The sequence below is a fragment of the Chiloscyllium punctatum genome, chromosome 44, assembly GCF_047496795.1.
Source record: "Chiloscyllium punctatum isolate Juve2018m chromosome 44, sChiPun1.3, whole genome shotgun sequence".
NCBI lineage: Eukaryota > Metazoa > Chordata > Chondrichthyes > Orectolobiformes > Hemiscylliidae > Chiloscyllium > Chiloscyllium punctatum.
The window spans coordinates 44,741,948-44,764,868 of NC_092782.1; the positions used below are offsets into that span (position 1 = coordinate 44,741,948).

Here is a 22,921-nt window from a genome sequence, read left to right on the forward strand (position 1 = left end):
AATAGCCACTATTGAATTAGCAAAAGACGCTATCCAAATTCAGCACCTACTGGAGGAAACCCTGCAGGAAAAGAGAGAAGTGGGAACTGCAGGGGGCATTCAAAGGGAAAGATGGTGTCTGGAGACAAGCAAACAAGTTGGTAGCACCAGTGTGAATACAGAACACATTGCTTGAACTGCAGCACGGTCTCTTCCATACAGATAGAGAGGCCATGATAGCAAGCCTAGGGAGAGAGTGGTGGTGGAAGGGAATGGGAAGAGATGTGGCCAAGTACTGCTGCAGGTGCATGATTTGTGCACAACATAACCCAGGGAGAACCATAAAAGTTAGGATGGGACACCAGCCAGACCTAGGGGACCCTGGGAACACCTTCATATAGATTTTACAGGGCCACTACCATTCTCCCGTGGGAAAACATACTGCCTGGTCATCATCGACCAATTCATTCAGTGGGTAGAGGCTTTCCCGACCAAAAGCTGCACTGCGACCACTGTATTAGCGGAGGAGGTAATCCGGAGGCGGGGGGTACTCCTACAGATCAACTCCGACCAAGGGACGCATTTTACAGGCAAGGTCATGAAGACTGTGAGGACTGCAGATGCTGGAGATCAGAGCTGAAAATGTGTTGCTGGAAAAGCGCAGCAGGTCAGGCAGCATCCAAGGAGCAGGAGAATCGACGTTTCAGGTACGAGCCCTTCTTTTCTTCACTACCCGTTCAAGACTTACCAGCTGGGGGGAACACCTGGGGCATCAAGGGCGACATGGGTCGACATACAGACAGAAGGACAGGTCAATGTATGTTACTGAGTGGTGATGGGATTTTTTTTTCTATTTAAGGGGATTTATACGACAGACACCCCAGACTTCCCAAACCTGTTCGCGGTAGGGACAATTGCACCCCCTTACTGTACCATGCCCCAGCGGGGGACATATCCAGAGAAGGATAGTGACCCCCTTTATCAGCCAGGAATTCTGTGCTGACTGGCAGATCCCGCCACTTTGGGTCATCATTGGAATACGGATTCTTGAGATCTCTATCTTTGGGGGACGCAGCAGAGGTTGTCAGTACTAAAACCCGAAATGACCTTGCATGTGGTCTGACTATCTTAGGCAATAATACCTCAAAAGACCTGGAAGCAATTAATACTCAGTCTCTCCACACAGCAGACACATTATGCAGTCGATTATCAATTAGCACAGCAAGAGGGAGTTTGTACAATTATTGGTGACAATTGTATCGCCCATGTTATTGATGACTCGTATAACATTACAAAAGCCATCAAGAATATCAAGACCAGCTAGATAATTTTCGACAGGGAGCCACAATTACAGATAGCTGGCTAAATCAGTTGCTAGATAAATCTTGGGCACCCTATTTGGCACATAAGTTTGCTTTCCTCATTGCACTTATGCTGGTATTCTGTGAGGGCCTTGGGTGTTTAAAGTTCTACTGTAAGGTGCTACTGATGAGAACTGTGCCATCAGTGAGTGTCACGACTGAAGAGCCCCCAATGAAATTGGCACTCCATGATACGTCTTGGGAGGGGGAGCTCCTGGAGATGACCTCTACATGTTGGGTGTTCTGCAGGAGATCCCTGAAGTTGCCTCCTAGACCACAAAGGGGGGGAGTGAAGTGGGAGATGACACGGGGCAGGGTGACACTCGGCACATGGACACACAAGATGGCCACTGAGCCATAAGTTGGCCACTTGACACACAAGATGGCCGCCAGACCACGATATGCAGAGCAAACACAAACACTGCCTGGGGCCACCAGGATGGCAGTACAATGCACTCACAACCTAGTTGATCAGTTTAAGGTGGGTGGGGGAGAGAATACACATGAGTAGCGTATACTGCCCGCAGAAGTGTCTGGGTACAGTCAACACCCCTTATAGAAATACTAACAGCTTGCTACAGACTCAATACAAAGTGCTAATAACTAGTGGGCACAAGTTTTGCATTTCTTGCAGTTGCAGGGGAAGGTGTCGGGAGTAGAGGTTGGGTTGTTGGGGGGGGTGTGGACCTGACGAGGGAGTCACGGAGGGAGTGGTCTTTTCGTAATGATGATAGGGGAGGGGAGGGAAATATATCCCTGGTGGTGGGGTCCGTTTGGAGGTGGCGGAAATGACGACGGATGATACGATTATATGGAGGTTGGTGGGGTGGTAGGTGAGGAACAGTGGGGTTCTGTCCTGGTGGCGGTTGGAGGGGCGGGGCTCAAGGGGGGAGGAGCAGGAAGTGGAGGAGATGCGGTGGAGAGCATCGTCAACCACGTCTGAGGGGAAGTTGCGGTCTTTGAGGAAGGAGGCCATCGGGGTTGTTCAGTATTGGAACTGGTCCTCCTGGGAGCAGATGCGGCTGAGACAAAGGAATTGGGAATATGGGATGGTGTTTTTACAGGGGGCAGGGGAGGTGTTCTCTGAAACATTCCGCAGAGGTGTTCTCTGAAACATTCCGCAACGGTCCACACCCCCCACCAACCCAACCTCCACTCCCGGGACCTTCCCCTGCAAACGCAAGAAATGCAAAACTTGTGCCCACACCTCCTGCCTTACTTCCCTCCAAGGCCCCAAGGGATCCTTCCATATCCACCACAAATTCACCTGCACCTCCACATGCATCATTTACTTCATCCGCTGCACCCGATGTGGCCTCCTCTATATTGGGGAGACAGGCTGCCTACTTGCGGAACGTTTCAGAGAACACCTCTGGGACACCCAGACCAATCAACCCAACCATCCCGTGGCTCAACACTTCAACTCCCCCTCCCAGTCCACCAAGGACTTGCAGGTCCTTGGACTCCTTCATCGCCAAACCATAGCAACACGACAGCTAGAGGAAGAGCACCTCATCTTCCGCCTAGGAACCCTCCAACCACAAGGGATGAACTCAGATTTCTCGTTTCTTCATTTCCCCTTCCCCCACCTTGTCTCAGTCCCAACCCTCGAACTCAGCACCACCTTCCTAACCTGCAATCTTCTTCCTGACCTCTCCGCCCCCCACCCCCACTCCGGCCTATCACCCTCACCTTATCGCCCTCACCTTAACCTCCTTCCACCTATCGCATTTCCAACACCCCTCCTCCAAGTCCCTCCTCCCTACTTTTTATCTTAGCCCACTTGGCACACTTTCCTCATTCCTGAAGAAGGGCTCATCGATTCTCCTGCTCCTCGGATGCTGCCCGACCTGCTGCGCTTTTCCAGCAACACATTTCCAGCTCTGATCTCCAGCATCTGTAGTCCTCACTTTCTCCACAAAGTGCTAATAGCCAGGGCTGCAGTAAAGCGATTAGCACCCATTACTACAGTAATGGACTTGACAATGTCTGCACTGAAATTGACAATGACCATGCTGAAATTAACAAAGACTGCACTGGAACTGACGATGACTGCACTAAAACTATCAATGATTCTGCAATGTTTACAGTAAACGAACTACGTTACAAAGACAATAACCTCATTTCTGACCTATTATATTACAAAAATGTATAAAAATATCTTGACGTGCTCCGGGTTGAGAGAAGACTCACAGCTGACCACTGTGCTGTTGGTGTCTTTCGCTTCCTGGAGATCTGGTATTTCCTTGAGCAATAAACTCTGTCGTTGAACCCTGATTTTGACTCTGAGGCTAGTGATTTTCCCCACAACAACTCTTTGACTCTAAGTAAGAGTACAAGTAAGCAGGTGTTAAGAAGGCTGATGGAATGCAACCTTTTATTGCAAGAGAAAATGAACATAAAAGTAAGGATATTATGCATCAGTTATACACATCATTGATGAGACCTTTTCTGAAATACTGTGCGCAGCTTTGATTTGAAGGATGTAAATGCATTAAAGATGGTACAGAGGAGTTTTGCTAAATTGATTCCTGGAGGGGGTTGCTTTACGAAGTAAGACTAGACAGACTGAGCTTGCTTTCACTGGAGTTTAGAAAATGAGGAGTAATTTGATTGAAGTTTCTAAGATCCTGAATGGTCTTGACAAGATGGATGAGGAAATGATGTTTACACCTGTGAGTGAGCCCAAAATAAAGGAATACTACTTTTTAAAAGAACTACTCGTGGTTGAACTTTTAGGACTAAAAATCACAAAACACCAGTTTAAAAATCACAAAACACCAGGTTATAGTCCAACAGGTTAATTTGGAGATACAAGCTCTTGGAGTGCTGCTCGTTCATCAGGTACAAGATCATAGTGTCATGCAACTGATACGATATATTGAACAAACCTAGTTTGCTGTTAAGTCTTTCATCTTTTAGAATGGGTTGCAGGTTTCGATTCATTAATATGTAGGTTTGTTCAATATATCATATCGGTTGCATGACACTATGATCTTGTGCCTGACAAAGGAACAGTGCTCCAAAAGCTAATACTTCCAAATAAAGCTGTTGGACTATAACCTGGCGTTGGGTGATTTTTAGCTTTGTACACCCCAGTCCAACACCAGCACCTCCTCATTTTAGGACAGAGATGAGGGGAATATTTTTTCTCTTAGGCAGTTGTACGACTTTGGAATGCTCTCCCTCAGAGGCAGTAGAAGTGGGCTCACTGTATATTTTTAAGGTGGAGGTGTGTCAATTCTTCTTAATCTAGGGAATCAAACAGTTACTTGGATAACTGGTAATGTGGAATTCCGAACAGAAATTGATCAGTCATGATCTTATTGCATGGTGGCGAAGACTTGAAGAGCCAAAGGGTCCAAACTCATTTGGACCTCTACTTGGAATATACATCAGGTACATGAGTCAAACTACAAAGATGCATTTCAGGGAGAATATATAGGTATGTGAGGGAGCAACGAGCAGGGGGTTATGCTGCAAAGGTGAAACGAAATGGGCTAGCAGTAGTTCATGTAGAGCATTCATAGAACATAAACAACATCAGAAGTCTGTTTGACCAAATGGCATGTCTGTTAATTGTAAATTGGATGTTGTTTTGTGTTATCATTAGCTCAGGGATGTATTACCTGTCAAACCACCCAAACAGTTCAGATTTTCTTAATTCTCACTCTTAATCCTAGCATTACGTAGCACACTAAGCCAGTTAGAAGGGATAAATCATCAAATTTGTATACATTTAAATCGTATACAGAAGTAACAACAGCCGAGGGCAGTCAATTGCACATTGGTTGGATAAGTGGCAGGAGACCTGTGTTGCTTTGATGTGGGAGGGCTGATGAATTAAGTGACCTACAGGCTCCTGAGTGGTCAACACAGACCTTCTCTCATATTTAGCAGTGAAAGTTCTGCCCCTGAGATCGACTGGCCAATTAGGGACCAGCTGTTCTCTAGGAAGAACAGCATCAATTTGAGCAGTCTCTACCCTTTATTTTAGCAATTCATTGTCACATGCATTTTTACAAAAAAAAAGTGAAAAGATTTATAAGTCGCCATATCACAGCACCTAGGTTATTTACTGAGGTCATAAATAATAAAAAAGATAAAGTTCATCACAGTTCAACTAACTGCATGTGGGCTCATGGTACCCTGGAAAAGCAGGCCCAAACCACGACACAGGGCCAGTCTGAGGCTGAGACACCATGCCAGGCTGAGACAACCCTGCCACACCAAAACGAGACCTCCACTCCAGGCCAAGACTGCCCCTCCTGGACAAGACTACTACAACAGGAAGCCGCCATACCGGGAGACTACCCTGTCAGGCCTATAACGCCATTCCAGGCGGTTGGAAGCCACCTTGGTCCTGGGCCTGGGTCGGGAGAAGATACCTTCCACCAAAGTCATTAAAAGAAGGTAATAGACAGAAACATGATGGCTCTGCCGCCATTTGGATTGAGCGGAGTACAGAGAGACTTACTTTTTTTTAACCCCCACACTACCGCCTAACCGCGGTAGTGCTTTTTTTTCCCCAGCACCCGTGGTGTGTGTGTGCAGGTGTGAGACACAGTGAAAGACACAAAGTGCACAAATCTTTATTCAATTGCCACCACCAGGAAAATATGAAAAACACCCGAGTGGCCAGTGACAAGCACTGCCCTTCACATCAAAGGGCAATGCTGTGTGAGCAAAACAGTGGAGGGGAGGGTAGGGACTAAATGAAAATAGAGTTGGACGGGGAAATAATACACTCCACTCCCTGCGGCGCCCACCTCTCCCTGAACAACTCCAGGGTGTTGGTGGACACCACGTGCTCCTTCTCCAAGGACACCCGGGCTCTAACGTAACTCCGGAAGAGGGGCAGGCAGTCGGCCCTAATGACCCCCTCCACGGCCCGCTGCCTGGACCTGTTGATGGCCAGTTTGGCCAGGCCCAGGATCAGACCCACGAGGAGGTCTTCGGACCTGCTCTCCCTCCTCCGTACCGGGTGCCCGAAGATCAGGAGCGTGGGACTGAAGTGCAGCCAGAAGCAGAGGAGGATGTTTTTGAGAAAATCAAAAAGGGAGTGCAAACGCCCACACCCAATATAGACATGGTCCACGGGCTCCTCAGCGCCACAGAACAAGCAGTTGGGCTGGGAGTCCGTGAACCATCGCAATCTGCGGTTGCAGGGGACTACTGCGTGCAGCACCCTCCACCCCAGATCCCCGAGAGCAGAGAGACTTTCTTTTTTTTTCTTTTTTAGGTGTGAGACACAGTGAGAGACACAAAGTGCACAAATCTTTATTCAATTTCCACCACCAGGAAGATAGGAAAAACACCCGAGTGGCCAGTGACAAGCACTACCCTTCACATCAAAGGGCAATGCTGTGTGATCAAAACAGTGAAGGGGAGGGTAAGGACTAAATCAAAATAGAGTTGGAGGGAGAAATAATACACTCCACTCCCTGCGGCGCCCACCTCTCCCTGAACGACTCCAGGGTGTTGGTGGACACCCGGGCTCTAACGTAACCCCGGAAGAGGGGCAGGCAGTCGGCCCTAACGACCCCCTCCACGGCCCGCTGCCTGGACCTGTTGATGGCCAGTTTGGCCAGGCCCAGGAGCAGACCCACGAGGAGGTCCTCGAACCTGCCCTCCCTCCTCCGTACCGGGTGCCCGAAGATCAGGAACGTGGGACTGAAGTGCAGCCAGAAACAGAGGAGAAAGTTTTTAAGAAAATCAAAAAGGGAGTGCAAACGCCCACACCCAATATATACATGGACCACGGACTCCACAGCGCCACAGAACAAGCAGTTGGGCTGGGAGTCCGTGAACCATCGCAATCTGCGGTTACAGGGGACTACTGCGTGCAGCACCTTCCACCCCAGATCCCCGAGAGCAGAGAGACTTTCTTTTTTTTATGCTTAGTCTGTGCAATGCTTGGTTTGTGCAATGGTTGGTCTATTTGATGGTTGGTCTGTGCAATGAATGGTCTGTGTTACTATTGGTCTGTACAAAGGTTGGTCTTTACTACGGTTGGTTTGTACAACGGTTGGTCTGTACAACGGTTGGTCGTATGATGGTTGGTCGTATGATGGTTGGTCTGTGCGGTGGTTGATCTATACGATGGTTGGTCTGTGTGATGGTTAGTCTGTGCAGTGGCTGATCTCTGCGATGGCTGTTCTGTGCTATGATTCATCTGCACAATAGTTGGTCTGTACAACAGTTGGTCTGTGTGATGGTTTGTTTTTTTTTTCTTCTATTTTTTTTCTTTTTTTTTTATTTCCACCACCAGGAAGATAGGAAAAACACCCGAGTGGCCAGTGACAAGCACTGCCCTTCAAACCACAGGGCAATGCTGTGTGAGCAAAACAGTGAAGGGGAGGGTAGGGACTAAATCAAAATAGAGTTGGGGGGAGAAATGATGCACTCCACTCCCTGCGGCGCCCACCTCTCCCTGAACGACTCCAGGGTGTCGGTGGACACCGCGTGCTCCTTCTCCAAGGACACCCGGGCTCTAACGTAACCCCGGAAGAGGGGCAGGCAGTCGGCCCTAACGACCCCCTCCACGGCCCGCTGCCTGGACCTGTTGATGGCCAGTTTGGCCAGGCCCAGGAGCAGACCCACGAGGAGGTCCTCGGACCTGCCCTCCCTCCTCCGTACCGGGTGCCCGAAGATCAGGAACGTGGGACTGAAGTGCAGCCAGAAACAGAGGAGAAGGTTTTTGAGAAAATCAAAAAGGGAGTGCAAACGCCCACACCCAATATATACATGGACCACGGACTCCACAGCGCCACAGAACAAGCAGTTGGGCTGGGAGTCCGTGAACCATCGCAATCTGCGGTTACAGGGGACTACTGCGTGCAGCACCCTCCACCCCAGATCCCCGAGAGCAGAGAGACTTTCTTGTCTTGTGCACACACAGAGAGAGTCACAGTCCAACACTGAGCCAATTCTCCACACAATGGGGGGAAAACACCTGAGTGGCCAGTGACAAGCACTGCCCTTAATTCCCTGTTTATTTTTTTTTTCCCTTCTTTTTTTTTCTTTACTTTTTTTTAATATATTTTTTAATTTAACCCCCACACTACCGCCTAAGAGCGGTAGTGCTTATTTTTTCCCCCAGCACCCATGGTGTGTGTGTGCAGGTGTGAGACACAGTGAAAAGACACAAAGTGCACGAATCTTTATTCAATTTCCACCACCAGGAAGATAGGAAAGACACCCGAGTGGCCAGTGACAAGCACTGCCCACAGGGCAATGCTGTGTGAGCAAAACAGTGAAGGGGAGGGTAGGGACTAAATCAAAATAGAGTTGGAGGGAGAAATGATGCACTCCACTCCCTGCGGCGCCCACCTCTCCCTGAACGACTCCAGGGTGTTGGTGGACACCGCGTGCTCCTTCTCCAAGGACACCCGGGCTCTAACGTAACCCCGGAAGAGGGGCAGGCAGTCGGTCCTAATGACCCCCTCCACGGCCCGCTGCCTGGACCTGTTGATGGCCAGTTTGGCCAGGCCCAGGAGCAGACCCACGAGGAGGTCCTCGGACCTGCCCTCCCTCCTCCGTACCGGGTGCCCGAAGATCAGGAGCGTGGGACTGAAGTGCAGCCAGAAACAGAGGAGAAGGTTTTTGAGAAAATCAAAAAGGGAGTGCAAACGCCCACACCCAATATATACATGGACCACGGACTCCACAGCGCCACAGAACAAGCAGTTGGGCTGGGAGTCCGTGAACCATCGCAATCTGCGGTTACAGGGGACTACTGCGTGCAGCACCCTCCACCCCAGATCCCCGAGAGCAGAGAGACTTTCATCAGAGATCAAATTTCCTTCCATTGGATCCGGGATAATTACCTTAAAGTGACTCGCTAATGATTCACTGGCCAACCCACAGCGTCACTGACATAATGTCTTAATAACTCTGGCAGAGGTAAGATGTGCAGCATCACCTATGGTTATACATGCTCAACCACCACTGAGCCCACTCTGGTAGACTTCACGAAATCAGTACTACATTTTAAATACACATTAACATAAGAGGTCCCCTTAAATAAGTATATGTTCTCTTGATTATTTTGTACAATCCATACAGTGTGGAAGCAAGCCATTTGGCTCAATGAGTCCATATTGACCCTCTAAAAAGCATTCCACCCATACCCCCCCAGCCCTGTAACTCTGCATTTCCCATAACTAACCTGCACGTCCCAAGCCACTTTGTGCAATTTAGCATGGCCAATCCACCTAATTTTCTCATCTTTGGACTGTGGGTGGAAACCAGAGCAGCCAGAGGCAACCCACACAGACATGAGGAAGAATGTGCAAACTCCACACAGACAGTTGCCCATGGTGGAACTGAACCTGGGTCCTTAGTGTTGTGAGGCAGCAATGCTAACCACTGAGCTACCATGTCACCTGTATTTCTTACACTCACTTGCAATGAAAGATCTCATATACCTTGATCTCCCTCTGGTAAGAAGTTTCACCCAATATTTAAAGCCAAACAGCCTTCTTAAGTTCTGTAAGTGTTACAGAACCACAGCAATGTCATGAGTTTTACTCCCTTCCTTCTTTGATAGTATTCAAAGTTTGGTAGAAGATTTGTAGCTCGGGTGCTCGTTGTTGTGGTTCTGTTCGCCGAGCTGGGAATTTGTCTCGCAAACGTTTTGTCCCCTGTCTAGGTGACATCGTCAGTGGTTGGGAGCCTCCTGTGAAGCGTTTCTGTGCTGTTTCCTCCGGCATTTATAGTGGCATGTCTCTGCCGCTTCCGGTTGTCAGTTCGAGCTGTCCGCTGTAGTGGCCGGTATATTGGGTCCAGGTCGATGTGTTCGACTGGGACAACATGAATTCGACTGGGACAACACTACCATTATAGGGCAAGCCAAACAGAGGACAGCCAGGGAATTCCTAGAGGCATGGCACTCATCCACAGACTCTATCAACAAACACATCGACCTGGACCCAATATACCAGCCACTACAGCGGACAGCTCGAACTGACAACCGGAAGCGGCAGAGACAGGCCACTATAAATGCCGGAGGAAACAGCACAGAAGCGCTTCACAGGAGGCTCCCAAGCACTGACGATGTCACCTAGACAGGGGATGAAACGTTTGCAAGACAAATTGATAGAAGTATTTTCAGTATATGCCATGAGCTCCTGTGATGATATCACCCATTAGGAAAGTGAGAGCTTGATGTGATGTAAAATCAGAACCAGCATCATGCATACTGCCAATTTAACAAGAGACTAAAATATAGACAATCATATCCCCATCTGGCATTGCACTGTTTCATTGTGCCATAAATTCTACTGGAGCTCTACACTGAGCACATCACACATGAAACTACATAATGAAACTTAATAGATTCAGCAATTAACATTCCATATAACACTTTAAAATTAGCTACCTGATCTAATATCACGGCAATCCAAATGGTGAGGAAAGAAGAGGCCCTTTGTGTTTCTTGTTGTCATATTTACACTAAACAAACCAATACTTCTGACAAATTGTAAATGTTGACTCCAACACCTTAACTGTAGCGCAGCTTAAAAATTGGCAGCTTGACAGCTGAGATTAGGATTGTGCAAATGCCAGATTTCAGTATGTTCTCTCCATTTTCCCCACACACAGCAGTTTTGAAAGTTTTTTTTTCTTTTAAAAACACAAAACACATTCTCTCAAAGCTTCTGGATGGAAAGTACATAGCGTCTTGATTGAAAGCTGATTCCCAAAATATGCACCATAAACTACTCATTAGCTTGCCTAGTTAATTGGGGACAAAGTCTTCTTGTTGTGTTGATAACCTTTCTGATCTCTTCTTTTGAACAGAAAGCTAAATCAAGAAAGAATTGGAGCTGGACAGGGGCCCCTAATGTTGAGGAGCGAATAGTGCAAAATTTGATTTTCTAGCACCATGTTTCAGTGCTGAGAATACTATTTTGACTCTAGAATATTATCTGTGTCTTTTATAATGCAAGAGGCATTAACACATAGATAAGGAGCAATCACCAGAGGAATACAAACTAAACACCTTATCCCGGTCAATATTCTGAAAGTCCATCCCTAACAGTCCCACATCACATGAACTGCAACAACTTAAGAAGGAAGCCAACTACCATCTTCTCAAGATAACTAGGAATTGGCAAGAAAACCTGATCGTGCCAGTGATGCTCACATCTTGTAAATGATTTTAAGACATTAATAAGCTTGGAGTGCAATGGCTCTCAGTGGACAGCAGATATCTGATGTCTGCCATCCACTCTGAAATCTGCCACCTGCTGCAGCCATGACTGTAACTTCAGAGCAGGATATTAAAATGTCTGTCATAGGAACTGGTCATTGCTGCTTGTGCCAACATTTGTTGCCCATTGATAATGGATGAGTATGGCTTTGTTAGTAGCTGTCAGCATGACCGTAGCTACGGGCTTTTACGTGTCTAGGCTCTGCCAAGCTAGAGCAGGTAATATTAGCAACATGCCCCAGTTCACCATGCACTGTTACACTGAGGCTCTGTATTCTGAGAAAGCCGAATATATCTCAGTTTCTCATTCTAGAGGGAGGTAGAAAACTCTGTGAGGATCGCAGGTTTCATTGTGGTTACAAGTGGCTGAATCTTATATATGTTGTCTCAGTGCCAGTTTCATAAAGTTTCACGAAGAGTTTCTCTCTGCCAGGCCTTTCAACTCAAACTCGGCTTATTAATATTTAACCCCATCCCTGTGGTGACACTCTCATCCAATGCTAGCCAGATCCTCTGACCTACCATAGCCAGCAGTACATGCCACTGTGCAGATATCCCACAATTCCTAATATAGCAACCTTGGCAGTGGCATCATCTTTAAAAGGCCATAATTCACCCAGTCAAATACTGGCATTCTAAGGCTCCCCTGCCTGGCTGCACACACTCCGGGAGGCTGTGGCTGATAAGAGGAACTTGATGCCACCATTCACTGACAGGGACTTGGAGGCCCTGGTGGGTGAGACAGTGCAGAGGAGGTCCATCCTCCTTCCCCAAGAGCATCGCAGGAGGCCATGAACCCAGACCCTGCCTATCTGATCAGTGCTTGCCACCTGTGTCAATGCTTCTGTGCCACCCTGCAAACCCGCTAGCAGTGCTAGAAGGAGGTCAATGACCTTCTCTACTCCACCAGGGTAAGTGCCACCATCTTCTCTCGGCTACCTCACGTGCTCTCTACCTCTGATACTGCACACACTCTCAACCAAGGTTCATGCTTTACCACTTTCACTATTGCATGTAACGTCTTCCCTCACTCATCCTAATCCTCTTCCCACCCACAATAAGTAATCCTGCATGCCCTCTGTGCTGCCTATTCACTGACTCAGGACACCTCACACCTTCTTCCCCCCCACCAATGTATCAGCACTAACAGCTGTCCACACACTTTTATCTCACTCAATCCCTCCCTTTCCATTATTAGAGGAAAAAACTGCTCACAACGGGATGAGGGCCAGGATGGGAGTAGGGGTCCCCTACATCCACCTCCTCACTCCTAATGAGGAAATGACCCTGGCACTGGCCAGAGAGGGTCAGAACGCATCCTGAGAAGATGCCAAGACATCGGTGTCATGCCTACCGGGTAAGAAGCCATGTTCATTACAGTGCAATTCTCACTCTAAGCACAATGTCATTTAATTTTCACCGAACACAATCTCTTGCTGGTTCCAGTTGTATGTTCAGGATCACAGCGGGTAAGAACTCAGTGCCACATCATAACCCCTCCAGCATAGTTGTGTTTCCTCTGCATTGTGTGGGTCTGTGTGGAATGGGGTTGTCCACTGAAGGGTCTCACAGAACAACATTACCTCAGCTGCTCTGGATAAGGCCTCAGCCACTTTCAATTCCATTGTGCATGTGCAATTTACAGGACAATGGAAAATAACAATGGCCACTCCTCAGATAGTTACTTCTAGGTGTGTAGGTGAAGCCCCCAAGCACCGACATCCCCTTCCAGATAGACCTCCCCATCAACACCATAAGCATTGCACCTCCACGAGACCCCACCCAAATGTTTTGGTTTCCATTTGTCCACTTTTACCCACATCCCAAAGCATGCAGTCAACATGTCAGGTATAGCAATACACTGCTTCTTGCAGAAGCCAGCGTGCTGCTCACTATTGATGAACCCCCTCCCACATGATTCCTTGCCCACATGCTCGATCATCTGCTCCCTTTAAAAATAACGTATTGCCCTACTTCACCTCTCTGCATCCTCTCTACATTTCAGCTGTCAGCCCAACTTCCTAAGACTATATTCCCCAGTCTCCCTGACCCTGAGAACAGCTCCCCTCACCTTCCACCCTGACTTTCAGTAAACAAACTACTGGGGGGAGTGTTGCTTACCCCTTTGTGCAATTTTGGTGGCCAGCCTGAAACAGGAAGTGGCCAGACCCCTGACTGGTGCCTACAGACATCCTGCAACTCTCCAGACTGGCTGCACTGGACCCACAGGATGTCTGTGACCCATTACCTCCTCTGGAGGAACTGTCTCCTGACCTTGACTGTGCTAGTTGGATGCCTGGCAATGCCAAGCCCTGGACTGGTTGGCAAGGTTGGAATCCAGGGAGGGCTAGCCGTTTGGATATAAAATTGGCTTGAAATAGGAGAAGGTGGTGGTGCCTTCTTAACCACCCTATCTATATGTGATGCAAACTTCAAAGAATTACCTACCTGAACCCCTGATGCCTCTCTGTTCTATAGCATTTCCCAAGGCCCTACTTTTACTTATGTAAATCTTGCCATTGTTTGTTTTACCAAAATGCAATACTTTGCAAAACTAGTGGGCATAGGTTCAAGATGAGTGGGGAAAGATTTAAAAGGGACCTAAAGGTCAACATTTTCTTGCACAGGGTGATTTATGTATGTATTGAGCTGCCAGAAGAGGTGGTGGAGGTGGGTACAAAAGATATTTGGATGGGTCCAAGAATAAAAACAATTTTGAGGGATACGCTGCCAAAAGATTAGTTTTAGGATATCTGATCAGCATGGATGAGTTGGACCGAAAAATATGTTTCTGTGCTGTGTACCTCTATGACCTTGACTTACTATGCAGGGATCCTGACTGATAGGAGCCTTTCTGGACCTCAGTGAGACCTAATCCCCTTAAACATCGAGGCACGGTTGTTTGTTGCAGTAGCACATGGTATGAGATTAACAAAACAATGTGCTGTACTGAAAGATGGCCCTCCCCATTGACTGAAGACTGCTGACCAGCAAAACAAGCATATGCTTTTGTGTATCCATTAAAAAGCAATTCAAGGCAGTAGTACTGTGAACCTTTAACCTCTGCCAAGGTCTACGGGCTAAAAGGCAAGGAAAACAAGACAAAGCAGTGATGCTGAGTATGCAGCGAGGCTATAAGTGAGCAAGTGCTAAGTGAGTAGCCCTAGGGTCCAACTTGGTCCATTCCATGGGTTAGGTGCCTGTCCCTGCGTACAAAGTGTCCTTGAAGCAGCACTTCAATGATAGTGCTCCAGATTTCAGCACTGAAGTGCAACAGCGTACTGTAGGTGGGTGGAGGTATTCTAATGCTGCACAGAGAAGCTGGTGCATATCAAATCTGTGGATGTCAAATGCATGTAGCCTTGGATCATACCCTGAAACATTGGTGCTGGCTGTCCAAGGTGACAGTCCAGTGGAGCAAATGCCAAACAGGGGTCACATGTTACCTGCTCTGAGTTTCATATCTGGATTTCTTGGCATCTGGTTTCTGTCCATTCCATGGTACAATAGGAAATGGCATATCATTGAGGTAAGCTTTGCAGTCAATGAGACGCTAACAAGCAATAATCCCTATCTCACCACTCCCAAAATTATGACTTCACATTCAGAACTTCATCGGAAATTACAACTAGTATCTCCTGACATCAAGAAAAGCCTTTCTGAACTTGTCACGCGATTGTTTCAAATTTTTCACCATAGCCCAAGTTGTTCTGGGCTCGACAAGTTTCTGCTCAAGCTGTCATTGACTGTATGCACAGTGTTTTGCAAATGCCACACGTCAGCATGAAATTGGAGTCGCGCCTTCCTCAGAAGCAATCACAAATTGTAATCCCTCCATCTGTTTTCAGGGGCTATCAGATGTTGCCCCCACTCTGTTTCAATTACTTGAGATTATCCACGGCAGAAGGGTAGCAGCTTTGCTACTTTTATATTATTACAAAAGAGAAGTTTTATTGATTAAACAAAATGATTGTAAAACAAGCTATTGTCATGTTATAAACAATCCATACCCCAGGCCATATCTTACTGAATGGTAATTTAGACTGTCACTGGAGAAACGGGAGAACTGTGTCTGACATATAAACGTCAATCCAGACAGTGAATGGGTGCAGCTTTGCTTATTCATGTCATGTGAGCAATCTATGATATAGGTACTTGCACAGTGCTGCTCAGACAAGAGTTTCAGGTATTTGACCCAGCGACAGTGAATAAAGATCCAAATTGGTTCCTCTTTAAGAGGAATTTACAGGTGGTGGTGGTTCTTATGAAGTTCATGGATTAAGAAGATGCAGTTGAATGAGGCATCACAAGTTACTTCAGTGCATCTTGCAAACTGCGTAGTTTAGGAAGATATTCTTCTTACCCAGGGCTCAGGTTCTGCTGTTGTAGAATTAGATATTGGGAAAAAAAGATGTGACCTTCAGCCAACTTATGGAACTAACCAATTACACTGAACTGAAGAAAACTTACTTAAGAATTGAATCGTGAGCAACAGATAAGAGGGAAGGATTACTCACTGAGCAACTGAAGAGAAACATTGTTTATTCAGGATAATGATTAATTGAACTGGCTTCAGCTCCTTTGAATGTGAAGGAATGACAGACTTACTTAATAAAATGCAACTCAGGCAAAATTCATGCAGCTAAGCTATGTCATTAAAGCATGCAGCAAATACACAGATATAATTACATTGTAATGTTCCTCCCTTTTTTTCTCACTATCCTTACCCTGCACCCCAAATTTCCTTCCATGGTCTTACCATCTTTAGTCCCATTGCATTGTGCAGGTGATAGTAATCTAATGCATTCTACATCTCTCATGAGATGTACACCACGGAAATTGAGAATCTTCCTGGTTGTTAACCTAGAATTCAGAACCAGTTAGAGCAATGAAATCATAATGAACAAAAACCCTTCTTTCTCTGAGCCTAGCGTCAGCAACAATCAGAGGGGTACAGAGAAACAGTCCGACCCATATCCCAGGACATTAACTGCCTCAGTTCAATAGCCATCTAACTCTAGCTACTTTCTACCCACTTTCTCTCACCTTCTGCCAAACACTACAAATACCACCTTATATTTGACAGCAATTGGTGAAACTTATGGGGTTTAAAACAGATTTTTTTTAATTTTCATTTGCTCTTGCCTCCATGCAAGGATATCTTCACCACTGTTGTTGTTTTCACCACCCCCTTGTTGAAGAGGTAATGTGAGCGTTTTTCTCTGATGATCGTTTTCAGTTTCTGCGACAATGCAGTGAAATGTGATGACACATCCGCTTCACAGCTCTGAAATAATAAGGTAAATCAATATCATCCACCATGGAGCTTTCAGATAAGAAGACAATAAAGACTTAGATTGAAGATCAAAAGGTGAAGGATCAAGGATATTTTAAAAATTGTTCATGGGATGTGGGCTTCATTGGCTAATTGCCCAGATCGCAATTAGTAGTCGACCACAGTGCTGTGGCTCTGAGTCACATGTAGGCCAGACCAGGTAAAGATAGCAGATTTCCTTCCTTGAAGGCTATTAGCCAACCAGATGTATGTTTATGACAATCAACAGTGGACTAATTGTCAATATTCGGCCAGATTTTTATTTCAAAATTTTACTGATTTCAAATTTCACCATCTGTCCTAATAAGATTCAAAACCTACATCACCAGAACTTTACACTAGGTGTAGTGGACAGCGAAAAGAGTTACTTCAGATTACAACAGGATCTGGACCAGATGGGCCAATGGGCTGAGAAGTGGCAGATGGAGTTTAATTCAGATAAATGCGAGGTGCTGCATTTTGGGAAAGCAAATCTTAGCAGGACTTATACACTTAATGGTAAGGTCCTAGGGAGTGTTGCTGAACAAAGAGACCTTGGAGTGCAGGTTCATAGCTCCTTGAAAGTGAAGTCGCAGGTAGATAGGATAGTGAAGAAAGTATTTGGTATGCTTTCTTTTATTGGTCAGAGTATTGAGTACAGGAGTTGGGAGGTCATGTTGCGGCTGTACAGGACATTGGTTAGGCCACTGTTGGAATATTGTATGCAATTCTGGTCTCCTTCCTATCGGAAAGATGTTGTGAAACTTGAAAAGGTTCAGAAAGGATTTACAAGGATGTTGCTAGGGTTGGAGGATCTGAGCTACAGGGAGAGGCTGAACAGGCTGGGGCTGTTTTCCCTGGAGCGTTGGAGGCTGAGGGGTGACCTTATAGAGGTTTACAAAATTATGAGGGGCATGGATAGGATAAATAGACAAAGTCTTTTCCCTGGGATCGAGGAGTCCAGAATTAGCAGGCATAGGTTTAGGGTGAGAGGGGAAAGATATAAAAGAGACCTAAGGGGCAACTTTTTCACACAGAGGGTGGTACGTGTATGGAATGAGCTGCCAGAGGATGTGGTGGAGGCTGGTACAATTGCAACATTTAAGAGGCATTTGGATGGGTATATGAATAGGAAGGTTTGGAGGGATATGGGCCGGGTGCTGGCAGGTGGGACTAGATTGGGTTGGGATATCTGGTCAGCATGGACAGGTTGGACTGAAGGGTCTATTTCCATGCTGTACATCTTTATAACTCTAGGTTACCAGGCCAATGTTGGTACTGTTATGTCACAAGTTCCAGGATCATAGGAATTGTAAACAACAGGTAAAAAATAAAGGGGCATTGGAAAAAAACAGATGATAGATCATGTTGAAGAAAGGTAATTGAAGAGTTAAGGGCCACAGTGAAGATAAAGGCCTATCAATACTATCATAATAGCATACTATCAATAAGCTTTCATCCCATTAGTAATCAAAACTCTATCAACCTATGCTTTAGAAGGGAATTCCAAAGATTCTCAACACTCTGAGAAGAAAAGATTTTCTCTCAACTGTCTGAGAAGCCAAGATTGGGATACTGACAGACTCTAACCTCACACCTTTAATAATGCATTGTCTGAGCTCAGATGTCACCTTTTTTTCATAAAACCTTAAGTTATCTCAAGAATGTGACTTGGAAGTGCTGAGATTTATCTATTAATGAATCAAAACCTGCAGCCCATTCTAAAAGATGAAAGACTTAACAGCAATCTAGGTTTGTTCAATATATCATTTGGATTACATGATACAGTAATCTTTTGCTATAAATTCTGTGTCTTATGGTCCTGCTCCACAGCTACCTGATGAAGGAGCAGCACTCCGAAAGCTAGTGCTTCCAAATAAACATGTTGGACTATAATCTGGTGTTGCGTGATTATTAACTTTGTCCATCCCAGTCCAACACTGGCTCCTCTATATCATGGCTACCTGGGCAACTGTTTATTTGTAAATTATGATTCCTAGTTCTAGATTCTCCCACAAGAGGAAACATCCTTTCGAATCCACCTGGTCAAGTCCTCTCAGGATCGTACATGTTTCAGTTGAATAATTTCTGGCTGTGCAAACTCTAGAGGATACTGGCCTAGCCTGTCCAGCCTTTTCTCATTAGGCAACACAGTACTCCAGGTGCGGTCTCACCTATGATCTGTGTAACTGAAACTTAATCTCCCAACTGTTGCATTTGATGGATTTCATCCTAGTGTCTTAAAAAGAAGTGCTAGTGAGATAGTTGCTGCTTTGATTTTAATTTCCAAAACTCAGTAGGTTTGGAGAAGGTTCCTTTATGCGGGAAAATAGCTAATGCAACTCTTTTATTCAAAAAGGTAGGGAGGTGGAAAGCAAGAAACTACAGGCCAGTTAACTTAACATTTAAAATGTCGAAATTGTTAGAAGCTATTAATAAAAACATTAGTAAAGGGCACTTGGATAAGTTTAAAGTAATCAGGCAAAGCCAACAAGGTTTTATCAAAGAGAAATCATGTTTAACTAATTTATTGGAGTTCTTTGAAGAAGTAACTTAGTGTATCACAGGGGTCAGTATTGGGGCCTCAACTCTTCACAATTTATATAAATGATTCAGATGAAGATTGAAGGTATGATCACTATATATGCTAACGACACAAAATTAGAGAAGAAAATAAGTGTGAGTAGGACATAAGGAGGCATGAAAGGGATATAGATAGATTTAGTAAATGAGCTAAGATCTGGCAAGAGGAGAATAATGTGGGAAAGTGCCAAATTATCGATTTTGGTAGAAAGAATAAAATTGAAGCATATTATCTAAATAGTGAGAATTACACAGTTCTGAGATGCAGAGAGATTTGAGTGTCCTAGTGCATGAATCACAGAAGGTTAGTCTGCAGGTACAGCAAGTAATCAGGAAAGCAAATTTAATGTTATGTTTGATTCAATTCTTCTACTTCATTTCCCTACAACGAGTTACAGTGTCCTGCTTTCTGTCTCCCTCATAGAAAAATACAGAAACACAGAAGATAGGAGCAGGAGTAGGCCATTCAACCCCTCGAGCTTGATCTGCCATTCAATATGATCACGGTTGATCATCAAGTTTAGTACCCTATTCTTGCCCTCCCCCCATATCCCTTGATCCCTTTAGCCACAAGGACTTTATCTACCTCCTTCTTAAAAACACAATATTTTGACCTCAACCACATTCTGTGGTAACAAATTCTATAGGCTCACCACTCTCTAGTTGAAGGAATCACTCCTCATCTCAGTCCTAAAATACTTCCCCCTTACACTTAGACTATGACTCCTTGGTTCTGGACTCGCCCACCATTGGAAACCTACTTCCTCTGTCTAACCGGTTTAGTTCTGTTAGAATTTTGCAGGTTTCTATGAGATTCCCCCTCATTCTTCTAAACTCCAATGAATATAATGCTAATTAACTCAATCTCTCCTCACATTGGCAATCCTGCCATCCCCAGAAATCAATCTGGTAAAGATTCGCTGCACTTTCCTCCCTTTTTCAATAAAGGAGCTACATTAGCTATTTTACAATCTAAAGAAACTTTCCCCAAAGTGAATAAGTTTTAGTAAACTAAAACCAATGTTTGAACTATTTCACTAGCTAGTTCTTTTGAGTTCCTCAGGCCATTAAAATCCAGTAGCATCTGGAGATCTGTCAACGCACAGTTCCAACAATTTGCTCAATATTACTTCACTTGTCATTGGAATTTTCTTGAGTTCCTCCCTCCCTTTCAATTCCTGATTTACATCTATTTCTGGGATGTTATTTGTTTCTTCTCCAGTGAAGACAAACACAAAATATCTGTTCAATTCATCATCTGCCATCTCTTTATCCACCATTACTAATTCCCTTGGTCATTTTCTTTAGGATCAACACTTACTTTGTTCAGTCTTTTTAAAAAATATTTGAAGAAACTTTTCCAATCTGTTTTTTATATTTTTAGATAACTTACTCTAATTTTTATTCCTTATTAATCTTTTCATTGTCCTTTTTTTTAAATATTCTGTCCAATCTTCTGACCTGCCATCTATCTTTGTGTAATTATATGTCTTTCTTTGAATTTGATACGATCTTTGACGTTTTTAGTTAACTATGTATAGTCAGTCTGTCCTTTAAAAATTTTCTTATTTGCTGGAATACATCTGATTTATGCTTTCTGGAATATCCACTTCAACATTTGCCGCTACAACTCTATTGACCTATTTCCTTATCCTAAAATTTCAGTTTATTTTTACTTGCTCTGCTTTCAGGCCCTCATAATTGCGTTTATGTTCAAATTAGTAGTCTTGGACCCATTCCTCTTCTGTAAACACTTTGTTAAATTCAATCATGATATTGTCACTGCTACCCTGTGGCTCTTTCATTATGGGGTTAGTAAGTCATCCTACCTCAATGGTCAAAACTGTGACTAGTATAGCCTACTCTCTGGTAGGCACCAGTAAATGCTGGTCTAAGAAACTAGCCTGAAAACATTTGATGAATTATTCATTTAGACTACTTTGCTCCAAATTTGATTTTTCCGGTCTAAATGTAGGCTTAAATCCACCATGATTTATTCCTCGATACCCTGTCCTACCATATGATTACTGTTAGGGAGCTTATAGCAACTCACACAAGTGATCTCTTGCTTTTATCATTCCTCATCTCTACCCAGACTACTTTTATATTTTGGTTTCCTGAATATAGGTTATTCCTTCCTATTGTGATAATACAATCTTTAATTAACAGAGACACTCCTCCACCTTTTCCTGCTGCCTTCCTTCCTAAATGTCATAATATTCAGGTCCCTTCAATATTCAGGTCGCAATCTACAATAAGTAAGTATTATCTTATCTCAGAAATGGCAATTAGATCATAATTATTTATCTCAATTTGTCCTACAAGTCCTTTTGTTTTGTTTTGAGTTCTGTATGCTTTTAAATACAGTGCTTTAAGTTTTGTCCTATTATTACTTTTGTAACTTCCAGTCTTAGCTCCTGATTTGCTTTTAGATCTGCTTTCTCTGATCCTTTTGGTCATCATCTGTTTACGGCTTTACACATTAATTCCTTCCTCTACTGCCTTTTCTCTCCTCATCCATATAAACTTATGTTCCCTTTTCAAGTTTGTTTTCTTGCATGTCGGTCCTGATGAGTACAACATGAAAATCTTTGACGTTCTGTCTCTTTTTATCAATGAATAAGTTCTGTATTAGCAGGCAGCTGTTTAGAAAAATGTATTTAAGGAAGGTTAAGACCAAGCCATCATAGTGCAAGCATCAGACAAATTAATGATTTGTCCTTCATTGTAGCCAGATGAATGAGGCTCCCTATTTATAAGGAATAACTTGCCTAATAGCCCCTTTTATTACCATCATTATTGTGGTATGGCAAAGAATGGCTAATTTGTCCACCAAAAGGACACACAAACAGGAAGGAGATAAAGTACCAGAATACCTATTTTAATCATGTTGGTTTCAGGGTAACTGTGAGCCAGGACCAGTGAAAATTCTCCTCCTCTTTGAAATAGAGCCCTGGAGGCTTTACAGTCCAGCTGAGTGGCCAGGCAGGATTGCATCCAAAAGATGATAATACTGATAATGCAACATTCCTTTAGCTTGGCACTAAGGTGTGAGTCTAGTTTATGTGCTCAAGCTTATTGAATGACCCTACCTGAGTCAGTACTAGGATCAGTCGGTGAATTATGGAATCTTCCAATGTGGAGGACAGGCCGGTGAGTTTACTGATACAATCCAAGATGCAATTGATTGTTCCTTCCTGACACTGGAAGATGAAGGAACAAAGAAAGAATGTTGAGGATCATCTTATGAATCAGGATTGGATTAGGTGCCCATTTTTACGATGCAAGCAAAAAAACAGACAAGACCATAAAGAACCCTAATCACATGGAGAATTCCTGCTGTTCTTCAACTGCATTCAATAATTCCTACATGGCTATAAATGCAAGCTCTATCTCTCATGTCTAGAAAGGCACAACAAACAGATTGTTGTGTTAAGGGCAAGGTCTGTCAATAGTGGGGATCTCCAA

The 22,921-nt window shown here is 44.6% G+C and overlaps 1 protein-coding gene across 3 annotated transcripts in view; it reads right to left on the reverse strand.

Moving 5' to 3' along the window:
- Positions 1-16,108: 16,108 nt before the first annotated feature.
- Positions 16,109-22,921, reverse strand: part of LOC140466934 (protein tyrosine phosphatase domain-containing protein 1) — a 39,208-nt gene continuing 32,395 nt past the window's right edge. For all 3 annotated transcript variants that reach the window (XM_072562792.1, XM_072562793.1, XM_072562794.1), the window contains exons 11-12: positions 22,546-22,656; positions 16,109-16,843 (exon numbers count right to left, since the gene is read on the reverse strand). In XM_072562792.1, coding sequence (XP_072418893.1) covers positions 16,688-16,843; positions 22,546-22,656 — 267 coding nt within the window. In that variant the 3' untranslated portion in view covers positions 16,109-16,687. The remainder of the gene's footprint in view (positions 16,844-22,545; positions 22,657-22,921) is intronic.